Source organism: Tachysurus vachellii, chromosome 23, assembly GCF_030014155.1.
Source record: "Tachysurus vachellii isolate PV-2020 chromosome 23, HZAU_Pvac_v1, whole genome shotgun sequence".
In the NCBI taxonomy this organism is placed as follows: Eukaryota; Metazoa; Chordata; class Actinopteri; order Siluriformes; family Bagridae; genus Tachysurus; species Tachysurus vachellii.
The window spans coordinates 2,097,556-2,114,384 of NC_083482.1; the positions used below are offsets into that span (position 1 = coordinate 2,097,556).

Below are 16,829 nucleotides of genomic sequence, written 5' to 3' on the forward strand. Positions count from 1 at the left end.
TGGATTCTGATTGGTCGCAAGGAGTTGCACCTTCTAAAAATTATTGTATCTATAGCAACAGCTCATTCAGAGAGACTTGTACACCATGACACGGATTAAAATACACGTGTAATTGTGTTTTTTTTTTTTTTTTATTGTTTTTAATTTTTCATTTTGGGGGTGAAATATAAATGCAGGAAATCCAAACCTGTTAATGTAATGTATGATTTAGGAAAGATTTAGCACATACCTGGATCTGAGACAACTATCTTCTGTGTTGCCATTCAAAATTTTGTGTTTTCTTTTGTTTTACTAATAACGGCTTGATTTTGTTCTTCAGGTTCTCCTGCTCGACCTTCTTTCCCTATCAATAAAAAGCCCAACCTGGTTGGCAATCCCATTGGAATTGGTGAGTGTTTTGCCACTGGTTAACATTTCACTTTTTAATAATATTTCCTTACTGATTTTTAACATCTAATCACTGGATATGAACGCCGCTCAAATCGTTATTCTAAAACGGATAGTAATTTGCTGCAGCAAATTTTCATTAAAGTACCAAAAGTAAAGTGACGTACAAGTACATTATAGAGGTGATTATCTCATTTTCACTTTAGCTATCCGTGTAAAACAAAGCACTGCACTAAGTATCCGATCTTTTAAAATCCTGTTTAATAATAAAATAGTATTTAGCTCTGCAGAAATATTGGCACCCTTAATGGAAGTCTTAAATCAATTAAAACACTAATTATTAGTAATTCAAATTCTTGCTGTACTTTTTTGTGAATTTGTGATATCACAGGAGGTTAACTATATTAAAATGGAGAAATCCAGAATTCTATTGTTACAGGAAACACCAATTGATCTAATTTCTGTTATTATATTGTTAAAGTAATAAACAGTATTTTTTTTTATTACCAGACAAGTCGATTGACCTGCAGCAGGACAAATCATCTATCCTGAAGCCAAAAGTGCCCCTTGTGACCGCCAAACCAGTCAAACCAAGAACAACTGCTTCTCCAGTGACAGGTATAAAGAAGAATTGTATAAGACAGTTGTTTTTTTCGCGTTATATGTATAATTTAGTGAATTGCTGATTTTAATTCATCACATGATTTCACAGCAACTCAGTTTGAAACATGGGAGAACTCGTCTTCCTTCAGTTCTGTTCCAGCATCCAAAATCGACGCCCTGGGCAAAGAGCGATTCATTGGTAAAGAAATGTTTTTGTATTGATAAATAAGATCTAGCAGGAGACAATTGTGCTTGGAGATTTGAACCAGGTGTTTGTTGTTGCAGCTCCTCACGTGGTATATAAAACAGATAAGAAACCCGATGAACCGTGCTCCATCACTACATCACTGAGCTACTTCCCAGCAGAAGAAGGAGGGGAAACCACAGTGACCGGTCCTCCTCGTACAGCTCCATCTAACCTTACCGTGGTCACAGTGGAAGGTTGTCCCTCATTTGTTATTCTTGACTGGGATAAAACCGACAACGAAACCACAGGTAAGTAGTCATATATAAGGTTATAAAAGTAAAACATCAAGAGAAATTGATATTCTATTCTATTATAAAAACCTCACCATTTTCTACTGCTGTCCTGAGGGATTGATCAGTTCTTTGTCCCTTCATGAACTGACAAGAGGTTAGTTTATCCAAGAACTGATGAGTCTCCTTGAATAAGGTGTATGACGATGATGAATAAGGTGTCTTACTGATCGTCTGAAGCAGTATAACCCATTTCAGGACCTAATGTATTTATCTGTTTAACTCCTAGGATCAGTCACAACACAATGACAAATCTATTTGGGTTTTTATTTTTTTACCTATAGATTGTCTTATGAATGTCTTATGAATGTTGTTATGTACTGACAACCATTGCTGTGGTTTTTTTTTGTTTTGCTTTAAAATTTAATTGTTGATTGCGTGGAGTACGTTTCATAATTTAGGTACTTATTTAAATGAACGTGTTTAATAGTGTCAAGTAATGAATGTGTTTTTATCGTGTTTGTTGACAGAGTATGAAGTCATCTCCACCACAAAAGGACCTGAAGGAGAAAAGGTCTCCATCCTGACCACCAACCAAACACACACAGCTGTGGAGAACCTCAAACCTGAGTCCAGGTATTCTTATGACACACACACACACACACACACACACACGGTATCATTACTGAGAGGGAAAATAATACCTTAAACACTAGGCTAAGGAATGCAGAGTTATGAGAAATATGAGCAATAACGAGACTGAACACAGTGCTGAGAGAGTGTTAAGCAAGTCTCCATAAAACCTGGGATTTGGTGTGTACAGTATGTGCATGTGTATGTGTGTGTGGAGATCATTTCACACATGGAGGATCTATTAAAGTGGCCTCACCATCTGCAGAGTACGTGGATCAAGTATCACAGTTTAGTGGATGGAGAGTAAAACCAGCCCATTTCACTGAGATTATAAACTATATCCAGTTTAATAAGAGCAGATCAAGTGAACTTACAATTCTTGAGATAAAGTGCTTGGACATAAGCAGAACATACTGTATACATTTACACATTACATTTGCTTATCTAAAATTCCTCATTACATTTCATTTCACCTTACCACATAGTTATGAGTTCAAAGTGAAGCCAAAGAACGAACTGGGTGAGGGGCCACCCAGCGAACCAGTGACCTTTAACACAGAATCAGGTATGTGTATTAAACTACGCAAAAATGCACTGCTTACACCCTGATAGCAAATCAAGCCAAACATGAGTACTTATACACTTTGAGATTTTTTTTCCAATGCCAGAAACCTTACATCTCAGTCAAGAGCAATATAACACTTTATTAACTACAACTAACTTGAAAATCGAATAACAATATTCAAACTGAACAAGCGTATAACTGCATTACAAGACGAAATATCCAGCCACCAACACGGCACGCTCGCAGCCCAGATTTTTTTGGATTAACCCTTGTGTGGTGTTCGTATATTTGTTACTCAGCCAGTGTTCGTGGGTCTGGTGGACCCGCTACATTTTTGGGTTTTTAATTCAACACAATCAAAAATTTTATGTTAAAATACTCTACAGATGTTTATTTCATTTCAATTACAAGCAATATAAACAGTATGGGGGCACGATGGCTTAGTGGTTAGCACGTTCGCCTCACACCTCCAGGGTTGGGCGTTCGATTACCGCCTCCGCCTTGTGTGTGTGGAGTTTGCATGTTCTCCCCGTGCCTCGGGGGTTTCCTCCGGGTACTCCGGTTTCCTCCCCCGGTCCAAAGACATGCATGGTAGGTTGATTGGCATCTCTGGAAAATTGTCTGTAGTGTGTGAGTGTGTGAGTGAATGAGAGTGTGCGTGTGCCCTGCGATGGGTTGGCACTCCGTCCAGGGTGTATCCCGCCTTGATGCCCGATGACACCTGAGATAGGCACAGGCTCCCCGTGACCCGAGGTAGTTTGGATAAGCGGCATTTTTTAATTAAAGTGATACTCGTTTTTTGTTGTTTTTTAATAAAATGTAATAAAAAAAAGAAAATCTAATTTAATCAAGTGGGAAAAAATCAACAAATTTACAAGGAAGAAAAGTTTTTCAAAACTATTGGTGTTTATGAATACGGGTCCCACAGACCCGAACAACATACAAGGGTTAAATGGGCGTGTAAAATAAAAAAACATAAAGCCATAGCAAACACGTTAAGATGATACGAAAGCTAGATCGTTTATGCTATAACATAATAGTATATTATGTTACGTTATGCTACAATAGGTATGTGTTACATTATGTTAGCTTGCAATACAATATGTTTCATTGAGCTAACAGAATTATGGCAACCACACAGAACTCTAGCTCTTGGTTCTGCAAAAAAAAAGGAAAAAAGGAATTAGGGAGGAGAGGTAATGGAAGAGAAGAAATATCAGTGCCAGCTAGAAACCAAAAGGCAGGGATAAACAGTACAGTAATTGGGTGTGCCTTTGTGAAATGGGATGTTGAAAGAGACTTCATCAAGACAGGAGTCATTTTTAACCTTCAGCCATTCCTGCAACTGAATCATTGTCTCCTAAAGCTTCGTAAAGCTCACCAGACTTGTCCGTGCCAGTGGAACTGTTCTCAGCAGAGAGATTCAAAGATTATTTGGAAGGTAAAAAAAAAATACACTGCTTTATGGTAGATGGAATTTATTTTAGTTTAATACCTGAGGCACACTGCCCACCTCTGCTTAGCCAACATAGAGCTGGAACGGTAGTCTTGTTAACTTTCCTATCGCCCACACATCATTTTGATGGCTTCTTCTGCACGGTCGCTTTCAAATGAACCAATGATTGCAAATATCTCATCTATTTTTCTTTCTTTTTTTTTTTGTGTCCTGCAGCGGATCCCAGAGTGAGCGAGTACGTTTCAGGTAAATCTCCGGAGCACAATTTGATGTGAAGAGAGATTGAGAGAGAACAGAAAACGTTTCAAAACGTCTCTGGAAACTCACTTCAAACAAAAACACATTCTTCCTTTAAAACATGTCTCTTATCCAGGCAAAACATTTAAAAAGGATGTGAGAACTGCATTTTGCCCTCGTCTAACCTGAAAAAGGTCTGATTCTAGAACAAAAAAATCCCCGCTCTCACATGCCAAAGAACCCACATGACAACACAAGACCTTTCTCCAGAACATAAAGGACCCAAGTGTAGAAATGAAAGCACATGCAGTAGCTTCCGCTGTGAAAGCAATGTGCATTCTTCTAGAGAACACAGGGTTCTAGAATAGAGAGGTTTTATAATGTTTTATTGAATAATTGTATACATAATTTGCAAAAACTCTTCGAATTCTAACTCTTTAAATGACTTGCAGGTCTGTACTGAAACACCACTCTAGAACAGTGTTGCCAGATTGGACTAAAGATTTCCAGCCCAACTACAGCTTAAAACCCGCCCATTTCAAAAAATACCATCCCAAAATACATACTGTTATTATATATATATATATACTGATACATTTTCTTATTAAACAACCAGACTAACAAATCGCAAATTGGAGAGCACCAGGCTCGCCCCAAGTATATCCAGTGCATCTTTTTTTTTTTTTTTAATATAAATGATAATTTTAATAAAACACAAGGTCTACATCGGAAACCTCAGAAGGGGACAACATTTTTTATTGTTCTGTTAAGTTTTTATACTTGGTGCACAGTGCGATTTGTGTTTTTTTGTATTAGCATGCTCTTTCAAATCATTTAACTGTGCTCTGATTTCTGATTGACAGTATTTACAAAATGCCTTTGTATCATCGCCTACCACAGGTGTAATCCATGTTTTTAAAGACGGGTCGCTCTCCCATTCCTTTCTGTAGGACTTTTTATATTTACCCCACTTTGGCATGATGATAATGATGAATGATGATCACTGATGATGATAATGCAGTTTTGACGATATAACAAATTAGCCTACAACAACCCGCCAATCAAGCTTGAAGTCTGATTGGACAGGATTCCCCAGAACCTTATTGGCTAACCTGAACCATACCTAATTTAAACGTCATCCTACATTATATCATTTATTTTATAGTTAGTTTTCATTAAAAAATAATAAAGAATACTGTTTATAGTCAAAAATAAAAACCCGCCTGTTGCATCAAAAACCAGCCCAAATTTTAAAGACCCGCCCAATGCATTTTTTCCCGGTTGGACGTGACCAAAAGGTGCTCAATTGCGCGGGAACCCGCCCAATCTGGCAACACTGCTCTAGAACCCAAGATTCTCCACTCTAAAGACTGCTTTTCTAAATAGATTGTACATAATACCTTGTTTTCAGGGGTTCTTTTTAATTTTTTAGTGAAGAAAGCAGAGAATCGTTTAAGGCTGTAGAACCACTGACAAATGTTTTTTTTTCTTTAAATTAAATATACAAGTGAACAGATTGCAGTCAAATGAATTAAACCGTTGGTTCTTTCTGTAACTGTCTCAGGCAAGGACGCTATCTGGACGCAGTTCCCGTTTAAGACGGACGCGTACTCGGAGTGCAACGGCAAGCAGTATGTTAAGAGAACATGGTATCGCAAGTTTGTCGGCATCCAGCTCTGCAACTCACTTCGATATAAGATCTACCTAAGCGACTCTCTTAACGGTCAGTTCTCCAAAAATAGTTTCTAAGATATTTAGATTAGAAGAGTCCAACACTACATATACTATGAATATCTCTGTCTGGGGTTTACGATGTGTCAGGAATTAGTTCCAAGTCTAATTTGATCCAGCTGGCCAAAATGATTTAATTTGAGTATTAGATTATTGTTGGATATAAAATCTTCAAGGTGATAGATTTTCCAGGAACAGGGTTGAGGCGGAACTCTGCTGACAGGTAGATCTAAAGATCAGGGTTATAATAGAATTTTGGCAGAAGAATACTGAAACTGAACTCTGGAGGATTAAACATAGTTTCTGGGTGTAATAGATCACTGGGAACATTGTTGTAAATAATCTCTGAAAGAGGTTAGATCTCCAGGACCAGTAAAGCAGAAATGTCCTTGTTAAATTTGCAGCTTGGTGATTGACAGGAACAACATGCTGATAATGTATGCAGGAAAGTTTTGTAAATAAAATGTATGAATTCTAGGCAAGCTGTAGCTAACAGCTCGCAAACTTTATTCAGGTAAATTCTACAATATTGGGGACCAGACAGGCCACGGAGAGGACCACTGTCAGTTTGTAGACTCCTTCCTGGATGGAAGGACTGGGACACAGCTGCCTGCAGACCAGCTGGAGCCTCGACCAGGTACAAACATCTTGTAACAGCATCTGAGCAAATCTGACAACTTAATGCACAAGTGTAATCAAAATGTAAAAATCTTAGACCTTTAAAAATATAAGAATTTCAGATCAATCTTGATGTGTTTAAATTTGTATACGTTGGGCTCATGGAAACCACCCTGTACTCAATCAAGTGAAATGAACGATGTTACTGGATTTTGGAAAAGTGAAGCTGGAAACATAGCATTAAAAATGCTAAAGTTTTTATTATAATTTTTTATAATAGTCTACTTATAAGGGGGGCACGGTGGCTTAGAGGTTAGCACGTTCGCCTCACACCTCCAGGGTTGGGGGTTCGATTCCCGCCTCCACCTTGTGTGTGTGGAGTTTGCATGTTCTCCCCGTGCCTCGGGGGTTTCCTCCGGGTACTCCGGTTTTCTCCCCCGGTCCAAAGACATGCATGGTAGGTTGATTGGCATCTCTGGAAAATTGTCCGTAGTGTGTGTGTGTGTGTGAGTGTATGAGAGTGTGTGTGTGTGTGTGCCCTGCGATGGGTTGGCACTCCGTCCAGGGTGTATCCTGCCTTGATGCCCGATGACGCCTGAGATAGACAAAGGCTCCCTGTGACCCGAGGTAGTTCGGATAAGCGGTAGAAAATGAGTGAGAGAGTGAGAGTCTCAATTATAAAAAAAATCTCTCTCAATCTCAAATCACCTCTCACTCAAATAGTGATAAGCTACAACTTCAGTTCATAACATCTCATTCTACCTACAACAGAGAACCCGGTCAGCTAAGTTGTTATGGAATATCGCCACAAACGCCAGTTCTCTGTCGAAACTTGATGGATAGCTGCTGACGTTACACTGTTTGGCGAATTGGAAGAAAGCTTGCGTGGGTGCAAAATTCCTGGAAATAAGACCAACTTATAGGCCAATGTAAATAATTTCGCACAAGATCCTGAAAGTCACCATTACTCACGAATTTATGTCTGTCACAGATGAGTTATTTAAGGCCAAAAGATGCCAAGTCTATAAAGCTGGATTCACAGTGTTCAGTAAGAGAAAGTTTGTCATCTACTGCTCACAATGCTTGACTCGTCCTCTTGACATGACAATAAAAATGACATCACACGCTGCGCTACTATACAAGACAATGCAGATGCTTACTGTGCAATCATACAAAAGTAAATGTCAATGATGTCATTAGGCACCGCTGTAATGTTGACAAGTATAGAACGGGGGCATAGAAGCCTTTATTATATATACATTACAGCACAGTACTTCACATACCCCAACTGAAGAGGTTGGGGTCAGAGTGCAGGGGCAGATATGATACAGCACCCCTTGAGCATGGAGGGTAGAGGGCCTTGCTCAAGGGCCCAGCAGTGGACCCCGATCCTCCGATCAACAACCCAGAGCCTTAACCAGTTGAGCCTCCACTGCCCCTCGGCACCACTGCCCCTCGGCACCACTGCCCCTCGGCACCACTGCCCTTGATGCTGCCACTGTTCAGTTAGTCCTGCTGCCAGTGTTGTTGGTCCTGATGCCATTGTTCAGTTAGTTTTGCCACCACAGATAAATTCATTCTGCTGCCACAGATCAGTTTGTTCTGCTGCCACAGATCAGTTTGTTCTGCTGCCACAGATCAGTTAGTCCTACCATCACTGTTCAGTTAGTCCTGACGACACATAAGTTATTTCTGCTGCTCTTCACTGAACTCATAATATATCCTTTGTTTTTCTCTTTCTCAGGTTATTTCAGAGCTGTGAGGCAAGAACCAGTTCACTTCGGCCAAATTGGCGGCAATTCACACATCACTTATGTAGCATGGTACGAGTGCGGTACACCAATCCCTGGAAAGTGGTAGAAGCCCAAAACAGGTCTAAAGGCAGAGAAGTGACTTTTATTGGCTGAGATGGTCACATGCTGGTTATTTTTCACCAACGACTTGGTGGTGTATGATACCTCAACCTCCAGCACCAAAGTCCAAAACATGTATAAAGGTGTACAGTGTTGAAGAGTCAGGGACTTATTAGCAGGTTTGTGTTGTATATGAACAAACCGTGCCTCGCTGTCTTATTTATCATTATTAAACAACAAGCTAGGAAAAAAAAAAAAAAACAACAAAAAAATGGAACAAAGAACTATACTAAAAATTACGTCAACTACATGTAAGTCATGGATGTTTTGAAATAGGATTTTAGTTTAAATATTGGGAAGCTGGCTCCCTAAAAGTATTTTGGTATTTTGTGTATTATTATTATTATTATTATTATTATTATTATTATTATTATTATTATTATTATTATTGTGTAAAGTTTGCGGTGCCTTGTTTCTGAGTGAAAAACACAGTATTCTTCATTCAGATGAAACCAGTGAGATATTCTCCATACTCATTAGATTCACCCGTCCATCCATCCACCCATCCATCCATCCATCTATCCATCCATCCATCCATCCATCTACTCATTCATTGATTCTTCACCCCATTCATTCATTCATTCATTCATTCATTGACTCCCATGTTACATTCATTTATCACGCTTTCTTCCTATACCCTTGGTATACTTGGGAACTCCAGACTGTAAAAACCTTACACTTGCAATTTGCACAACAAAAAAAACTATTTATATGTATATGAAGAGAGTATTTTTTCATTAAACATATTAAACAAAAAGGGATTTCCTCGTGCTTTTGAACTGCGAAGTAACGTCACTATAGCCCCGTACACACTGCAGGTAAAAGTGGCCCAAATCTGATTTTTTTTGGGGTCAAGTGACCAGGTCAGACTTCAGGAGTAGTGTGAACAATCAAATCTAGCCCAGATCTGATTTTTTCAAATCAGATTCAGACCACTTCCATATGTGGTCCTGAATCAGACCAAAATCTGATTTTTTTCCAATGTGGCCGCAGTGTGAACAAACCGAGGCGGATTTGATGCGACTTTTACATCAATCTACATCGACATTCGTCACAATTATGCCCCGGCGAGTACGCACACAAATGTGACTACGCCGACAGAATGGATCAAATAATCAAAAGTTGCCCTCGACATCCGAAAATTTTCAAAACACTGCGTCTCTGTGCTGCCATTACACAAACGTTTAGAAAGAAAAGCGAAAATGCTTACTTCCTCCATAACCTCGCCAACTTTAGCGCAACGTCGTGCTGTGTGTGACGTCATTGTTACTGTTCGTTTGCGCATGCGGGTCAATTCGAAACAGCAAACCAGTTCACACTGGTACCTGATATAGGCCAGATTTTAAAAGGTAATGTGAACAGCCAAACAAAAAAATCAGATCTGAGCAAAATATCCGAATTGAGCATTAAGACTTGCAGTGTGAACGCGGCTTATCAGTGCAAAGGCCATCAAATGGGTTTGAGGCCAATGAAAGCAACAGAAACTGTTTTTCATGGCTCGCAGTGACAAGTATGTTTTGTACAGTAAACTCTTCTACACAGCCAAAGGTCACTTAAAAGTGTATATATATATTATATATATATATATATATATATATATATATCTATATCTATAAAAAAAACGAAGTTGTAAAGGATGAAATTACATTGTTGGTTTGAATGCAACGTTCCAGTGTATTATTTTTCAGTAATAAAAACAAAGAACATTTGTTCCAATTTTTTTTTTTTAATAAAAAAAGAAAACTTTACTGATAATTGTTTCTGTTTTATTGGCTCGGTGTACTGCACACATTTTGAAAGATTGCTTGAAGGATAACAGTTAAAGTCCAGGCATCTCAAGGAATTTCAGCCTTCCCAACTCAACTACAATGTTGGAGCCAGAAATTAGACAACGCAACCGAAATGCACACATTACTCACTTTTCCAGCTCCGGTGAAAGACAGACAGACAGAGAGGAAGTACTGCCAAATCAAAGATCTTCTTAAAGAAAACCACATAGCCAAGAAAATATATTTTTTTAAGTTATATAAAACACCTTGGTAGGGGGTCACGGTGGCTTAGTGGTTAGTACGTTCGCCTCACACCTCCAGGGTTGGGTGTTCAATTCCCGCCTCCACCTTGTGTGTGTGGAGTTTGCATGTTCTCCCCGTGCCTCGGGGGTTTCCTCCGGGTACTCCGGTTTCCTCCCCCGGTCCAAAGACATGCATGGTAGGTTGATTTGCATCTCTGTAAAATTGTTCGTAGTGTGTGAGTGCGTGAGTGAATGAGAGTGTGTGTGTGTGTGCCCTGTGATGGGTTGGCACTCCGTCCAGGGTGTATCCTGCCTTGATGCCCGATGACGCCTGAGATAGACACAGGCTCTCCGTGACCCGAGGTAGTTCGGATAAGCGGTAGAAGATGAATGAGTGAAAACACATTGGTGTGACTTAGTGCAACTCAAAGGTACAGTCTCAGAACAGCAACAAACATTATATTAACATTAAAAAGGGGTGTCAACAAAAAAGGTTTCTACAACATGCAGTTTTTACCCTCACGTGGGCGGTTTTTAATCTTACATGGGCAGGAGCAGGTGGTTCATACTCTCATGAGTGTGTGGTCCAATATTAAACTCACTGAACAAAGGAAAGTGCTTTTCATTAACATAAGAGTGCATTGAATGAGGTGGGTTTCTTGTGTATATATAGTTTCTTTTTTATATTGTAGGTATTAGAACCAACTAAGATTCATTCATTCATTTTCTACCGCTTATCCGAACTACCTCGGGTCACGATGACATCTCAGGCGTCATCGGGCATCAAGGCAGGATACACCCTGGACGGAGTGCCAACCCATCACAGGGCACACACACACACACACACTCTCATTCACTCATGCAATCACACACTACGGACAATTTTTCCAGAGATGTCAATCAACCTACCATGCATGTCTTTGGACCAGGGGAGGAAACCGGAGTACCCGGAGGAAACCCCCGAGGCACGGGGAGAACATGCAAACTCCACACACACAAGGTGGAGGCGGGAATCGAACCCCCAACCCTGGAGGTGTGAGGCCAACGTGCTAACCACTAAGCCACCGTGTCCCCACACCAACAAAGATTGCATTGGAAAAACAAATAGAACTGCATGAAATGGATTGGTCAAGAATGTCCGAGGGAAACTGAAGGTTAGAAAGAAGAAAAAAACGCCCTGCTTACATGGAAACGCACTTGGACGTTTGTTGTATTAACAAAAGAATGCAAGCAAGAAAGAATCCAATTAACAAACCAAGACACAACCACTGATGCTGTATTTTTTTTGTAGCTGCTTCTCGTGCTTCTTTACACACTAAGGGATTATGGGATCGAAATGAGTACAAAAGGGAAAATTGTGCATTATGCAGTGAATAGGGCAGAGTTTCAGACACGGTCTAGACGTCTGACTCGTTCCTGAAGAAGTAGGAGAGTTAAAATATAAAAGACAGAAGAAAGAATCATCAAATTAATCACATCTGAAATGAAAATTATGAAAACAGAGAGACACTAAATATGAATATCTTCACCTTAAGACTCTGTCTGTCTCTGTCTGACTCTGTCTGTCTGTCTGTCTGTCATTAACACACAAACACACACATATGCTTGTTTTGGCAGCCAGTGACTACCAGCCTTTGAATGATCTATTATAAAATCAGACGTGATGAAAGCTGCCTGTTCTTACTGAATGGAAAACCAGACTTGGTGTGTGTTGTGTGGCTTGTTTGTCTTGGTACTTACAGCTAGTAATTAAAGTGTGTTGTCTTAGTAATCACAAGATTTTGTCTGTGATGTTTAGAGCACAAAAGATTTAAATGATCAGACCATTTCACCAGTGTTCGTAGCTCAGTCAAGTCTTCTTGGGAATTAGAAATTTTTCCCTCCTCTTGCAAGCACTATAAGGTCAATAATTACAGTATATTCAACTGTGTAATCTGTATATAATTGCTAGAAATAAATAGTAACTTTATTTTAAATTTTAAACTTATTATTATTATTATTATTATTATTATTATTATTATTATTATTATTATTAATTCATTCATCTTCTACCGCTTATCCGAACTACCTCGGGTCACGGGGAGCCTGTGCCTATCTCAGGGGTCATCGGGCATCAAGGCAGGATACACCCTGGACGGAGTGCCAACCCATCGCAGGGCACACACACTCTCATTCACTCACACACTCACACACTACGGACAATTTTCCAGAGATGCCAATCAACCTACCATGCATGTCTTTGGACCGGGGGAGGAAACCGGAGTACCCGGAGGAAACCCCCGAGGCACGGGGAGAACATGCAAACTCCACACACACAAGGCGGAGGCGGGAATCGAACCCCCAACCCTGGAGGCGTGAGGCGAACGTTCTAACCACTAAGCCACCGTGCCCCCCATTATTATTATTATTATTATTATTATTATTATTATGCTTTGAGACAATGTAAATTGTTAAAACTGCTATACAAATAAATGCAGCTGAAATGAATTTCAGAAAAAACATGATTTTAGGATCGGGGTTAAAGATCTCCCACCGCCCTAAGTGGCACTAAGCGTTCGTTCCTATAGTTTTGCACATGTACATTATAATATGCAATATGTACACGATTTTCTATTGTTTGCTTGCACTGTCTTTTGTCCTGCACTGTTTGCACCAGGTTAATTTACATTAAAATGTAAATTAATGTCATCATATCTTTTAGAATAGAAATTCTGACATTAGTTTACATTTTAATGCTTGCATCACAGCTCAAAGTGGCAGGAAGATAGAGAACACATCCTGGTAGGACAGACAACCGGCTAATAGTTACCTCCAAAACTCGTGACCCTAAACAGTTAACAAACAGTGAAATGAATGGACAACACCACTCGTTCATTTACTTTATCAAACCAGATGTTACATATGTGCTACGTCTGCATGTCACAGCGCATACTCTGCTGATCAGTGTTGTTTTTTATTAATGACAGTTATTTAGCCGTGTTGCCAGCGGCTTTCGCATCCAGACCTTTCAAGATTTTGCTTTCCGGATGACAAAACAATTACCCTAGTGAAAGATTGGTGAACTTGTGATGTCCAAAATAATAAACTAGCTGGAATTATACCTGTGAGATCATGCTAATAATTTCAGTAGCTTTGATATATTTTCCTAGCAATGAGATATCGCCAGCGTTCCCTTGCTGGGGCTATCCCATTCTCCTAAGGATTTATGATGGGGATTCCTCTGGAATGTTCCATCTTCTCCATTCAACCTTAAAGCAGCCAAAGAAACATGACAACAAGACTGAAAGACCTTAACAAACCTTAGATTTCCAAAACAGAGCCTCACTGGGATGTAATCAAAAACACTGTTTCTCTATTCGGCGACGCACACACACACACACACACACACACACACACATTTCTATTTTGGACAGAACATTTTTCCAGCAAACAGGCCAAAACATGTGGTCCAATAGGTCATTAATCATGAAGGAAGGAGACAGAAAAAATGCAGAATCAATAAGGAAGAAATGCAGGAGAACGCTGTCATGAAGTTTTTGCATCAGCTTTTGTCGATCCTTTCCCCTGAATCTGTTTCTGCATGGAGAATTTTGATAAAAAAAGATGAATTGTCTCTATCTATTTTGCGAGACATGCTACATTATTAATAAAAATGCCAAAGTAAATCTAATGCTAATCACATTAGTCCAGCTTCGTAGCTGAAACAGTAAGACACTCCAAAACACCACACACAGAGAAATATTTAGTAATGAGAAATGACGGTCCAGTGACCCCAAGAAGGTCAGGAACTGAACACAAGCCAACGTGGGCTCAAATAATCAACACTTGGCAAGATCCCTGAATACCACTGAGCTTCTCACACACACACACATACACACACACACACACACTAGAACAGTGTCACATTGCCTTTCAAACCAGCAAAACCCAAACTAGCCATTAAAAAGTGAAAGAACCAAAGTTAAAAGATACTTTTAAATAAACAAAAGCTGGCCAAATAGTTCCTTCACAAATGTTTCATCTGGTGTTTAAACCAAACCACTTTCCAGGAGCACGACTCAGGGGGTCAAACAAATAAAGACTTTTACAGAGATGGGAGCAAAAGTTCAATAAGCAGATGCATTTCACTCATTCACTCTCATCACTCATTTTCTACCGCTTATCCAAACTACCTCGGGTCACGGGGAGCCTGTGCCTATCTCAGGCGTCATCAGGCATCAAGGCAGGATACACCCTGGACAGAGTGCCAACCCATCACAGGGCACACACACACTCTCATTCACTCACGCACTCACACACTACGGACAATTTTTCCAGAGATGCCAATCAACCTACCATGCATGTCTTTGGACTGGGGAGGAAACCGGAGTACCCGGAGGAAACCCCTGAGGCACGGGGAGAACATGCAAACTCCACACACAAGGTGGAGGTGGGAATCGAACCCCCAACCCTGGAGGCGTGAGGCGAAAATGCTAACCACTAAGCCACCGTGCCCCCCTCAGATGCATTTCATCCTGAGCATATTCTCTGCAGATTCTCTGATAATGCTTCAAATCAACAACAACAAAAAAAAAATCCAGCATTTGAATTTAGATCCTAAAAAAATTCTACAAGTTTTACATGTGTTCAAATTTTCTTGAAAACATTCATCGAGTGACCTGCGCAGTGTTCTTGCTTTTTTTTTTTAATCTGGCTCTGTTAGGTGTTTTTGAACAGTGCTCCTAATGAGAAAAGCTGTCACGGAAAAAAAAAAAAAAAACTGATGTAGTGTATGTGTGTGTGCAAAGAAAATGAATGAACAATAGTGTATACACTGATATTTGAGCTATTTAACAATGAATACAACGTGCAAATGTGACCTTCAAGTCACAAAGCCAAGTATACATCCATTCAAACTATGGATTCTTCCAGAAAGTCTTCCACCTAGAACGTCTGTATGTTCAACAATCTGGTTTGTTTTTGACAGAAGTGGACAGGACGTCTTCAATCTGGGTTTTATAACACGAAGTTTAGCGTATTTGTCTTTTAAGATAAACATGTAAATGAAAGAAACCAAAGACAGACTGAGTCCTTGTTGAAAGTTCATACTTTTGAATAGCAGGAGACGCATAGACATGTCCTGGCTCTGGGCTGCTCTGCTTTTGTTTAGCCTCTGCTACAAAATACCAAAATACTAAAATTGCTGTGTATTTGGATGCCTTCTGTCTGGAACAGCTCAGAAGAGGTTTTGTGTAAAACTGCTCAAATAACCATCATTATGTGTCTGGAAGCTCGATAGAACAAAGAAATGAAACTTCAGCCTAAGAACTGAGTGTCCTGGTAGCACAGCAACAGAAAGAATAGTCTAGCAGAACAGCAAACGGAAGATCGGTGGAATGAAATGGCATTGACAGACTGTGTAAGGAATGCCACAAAGGCAAAAGGAAGACAGGATTCATACTTTGTAAGAATTTTCCATTCTTTTAATCACCTCAGTGACCCCTTTGTTAAATCTCTTCTACACTCACTTTGCCTTCTGGATTAAATCCTTGTCCTCTGCCCTCAAATACCCATAGATGGATTGGAAACTCTAAATTGCCCCTAGATGTGAATGTGTGTGGGTGACTCAGTGTGTGTGCAAGTACTAAAAGGTAAATGTTGCAAGTTTGCAACCATACTCAGAATTCATTCTCTGCATTTAACCCATCCAAAGTGCACACACACTACAGTGAACACACACACACACGCCGTGAACACACACCCAGAGCAGTGGGCAGCCATTTATGCTCGGGCACCCGGGGAGTAGTTGGAGGGGTACGGCGCCTTGCTCAAGGGCACCTCGGTCGTGGTATTGCCGGCCCGAGACTCAAACACACAACCTTAGGGTTAGGAGTCAAACTCTCTAACCATTAGGCCATGACTTCCCCTTGTTGAAGATAAGTGGGTGGTGGCTCAGCTTGAGCAACCTGACAGAATTGCACCCTGAGATAAGTGCCTGAGATAATTTACAATTAAATTAAGTAATTAAATTACTTTCAGTACTTTGTTTAATATCTTCTCAGCTATAACAAACTCACTTTGCCCTCTGGATTAGAACATCCCGGGTTGACCCCAGCGTTCATGGGTCATGCTTATTCATTCACTCATTTTCTACCGCTTATCCGAACTACCTCGGGTCACGGGGAGCCTGTGCCTATCTCAGGCGTCATCGGGCATCAA

At 40.1% G+C, this 16,829-nt stretch overlaps 1 protein-coding gene across 8 annotated transcripts in view; it reads left to right on the forward strand.

The window, feature by feature from the left end:
* abi3bpb (ABI family, member 3 (NESH) binding protein b) overlaps window positions 1-10,227 on the forward strand; it is a 28,141-nt gene extending 17,914 nt beyond the window's left edge. For all 8 annotated transcript variants that reach the window (XM_060859492.1, XM_060859493.1, XM_060859495.1 and 5 more), the window contains 10 exons: window positions 320-388; window positions 898-1,005; window positions 1,100-1,189; window positions 1,276-1,485; window positions 1,998-2,103; window positions 2,586-2,665; window positions 4,338-4,367; window positions 5,923-6,081; window positions 6,604-6,726; window positions 8,452-10,227. In XM_060859492.1, coding sequence (XP_060715475.1) covers window positions 320-388; window positions 898-1,005; window positions 1,100-1,189; window positions 1,276-1,485; window positions 1,998-2,103; window positions 2,586-2,665; window positions 4,338-4,367; window positions 5,923-6,081; window positions 6,604-6,726; window positions 8,452-8,567 — 1,091 coding nt within the window. In that variant the 3' untranslated portion in view covers window positions 8,568-10,227. The remainder of the gene's footprint in view (window positions 1-319; window positions 389-897; window positions 1,006-1,099; window positions 1,190-1,275; window positions 1,486-1,997; window positions 2,104-2,585; window positions 2,666-4,337; window positions 4,368-5,922; window positions 6,082-6,603; window positions 6,727-8,451) is intronic.
* Window positions 10,228-16,829: the final 6,602 nt, after the last annotated feature.